The sequence below is a fragment of the Capsicum annuum genome, unplaced genomic scaffold, assembly GCF_002878395.1.
Source record: "Capsicum annuum cultivar UCD-10X-F1 unplaced genomic scaffold, UCD10Xv1.1 ctg50108, whole genome shotgun sequence".
NCBI classification, from domain to species: Eukaryota; Viridiplantae; Streptophyta; class Magnoliopsida; order Solanales; family Solanaceae; genus Capsicum; species Capsicum annuum.
In genome coordinates, this window is record NW_025857954.1 from 1 (window position 1) to 1,449 (window position 1,449).

Genomic DNA, 1,449 nt, shown 5'->3' on the forward strand with positions numbered 1-1,449 from the left:
GATATGCACGGGATCTAGAAAATGGTCGAATCACAGAGGTTTAAGGTAAGGCTGTGAACAATAAACCTTTACGGTTTCAACCTTTCCTCTGGCCCTGCGCATATCGAAGCTTTAGTGCATTGGGTTGTCCATTTAAAGCTCTCACTATACTTGGGGTTCAAGGAAGGGTCGAATCGTTAGGGTTGCTCTCGTTATGCACGGGTCTAGGGAAGGGTCGATTACGGTAAGGCTGTGTACAATAAACCTTTATGGTTCGACCTTTCCTCCGATCCCGTGCATATCGAAGCTTTAGTCATTGGGCTGTCCATTTAAAGCTCTCGCTATGCTTGTGATTTATGGAAGGGCCTAATTACAAAGGTTTCTCTCGCTATGCATGGGGTTCAAGAAAGGGTTGAATCACAAGGGTTTAAGGTAAGACTACATACAATAAATCTTTATGATTCAGCCTTTCTCTTGATCCCGCGCATAGCGAAACTTTAGTGCACCAATCTGAATTAAATTTGTTTTAAAATATTTGACATTATAATTAAGATGGAAATTAATATCTTGAATAGTCATTCATGTTATGATAAAAGTGACTTAGTAAGTCAAAGTTATTTTTGTTATATTTATTATGTTATTTTTGTTTGCCACAAAATGATTCCTACATAAAAGCAAAGCACTAATAATTAACATAAATGGACCCCTTAAGTTTGAAATTAGGTCTAAAGTTGTACAAATTGATATATTTAGAATTATTTTTATTAGTGTTATTAATTTTCATAACCGCATGTATATTATTGTAAATGTTATATTAGTGGGTTTTGCATGATTGGGGAGATGAAGAATGCATACAAATATTAACAAAGTGTAGAGAAGCAATTCCAAAAGACAAAGGAAAAGTGATAATATTGGAAGCAATAATTGGTGAAAAAGAAGAAAATATTATAAGAGGATCAAATAATGAGAAGCTCAAAGATGTTGGTTTAATGTTGGATATGGTGATGATGGCTCACACTAGCAATGGAAAAGAAAGAACATCAAAAGAATGGGCTTATGTTTTGAATGCTGCTGGATTTAGTAGACACACTATTACTCACATAAATGCCGTTCAATCTGTTATTCAAGCTTATCCTTCTTAATTTTTATCGTGTGTTCAAAGATGAATTCAGAATTTAGACTTTGTCGGTTCATTAATAAGATTGTTAATATTGAATATTGTTGTATCTTTAGCTTCAAATCTATTATTTGTTGAAGTTTTGGTAAGAACGTACTAGATTAAGATGAATTTATATTATGTTTTGAATGATGCTGGATTTAAGTAGACGCACTATTAGTCACATTAATGCTGTTCAATCTGCTATTCAAGCTTATCCTTCTTGATTTCTATCGTGTGTTCAAAGGTGAATTCAGAATTTAAACTTGGTCGGTTCATTAATAAGATTGTTAACATTGAATCTTGTTGTATCT

At 33.4% G+C, this 1,449-nt stretch overlaps 1 protein-coding gene across 1 annotated transcript; it reads left to right on the plus strand.

The window, feature by feature from the left end:
- Nucleotides 1-796: 796 nt before the first annotated feature.
- Nucleotides 797-1,205, plus strand: LOC124892725 (acetylserotonin O-methyltransferase-like; the record flags this gene model as incomplete). The annotated part of the gene is given in 1 exon segment (XM_047403947.1): nt 797-1,205. A coding segment is annotated over 1 exon segment (325 nt), but the record flags the coding sequence as incomplete, so codon positions are not given.
- Between the last annotated feature and the right edge of the window lie 244 nt (nt 1,206-1,449).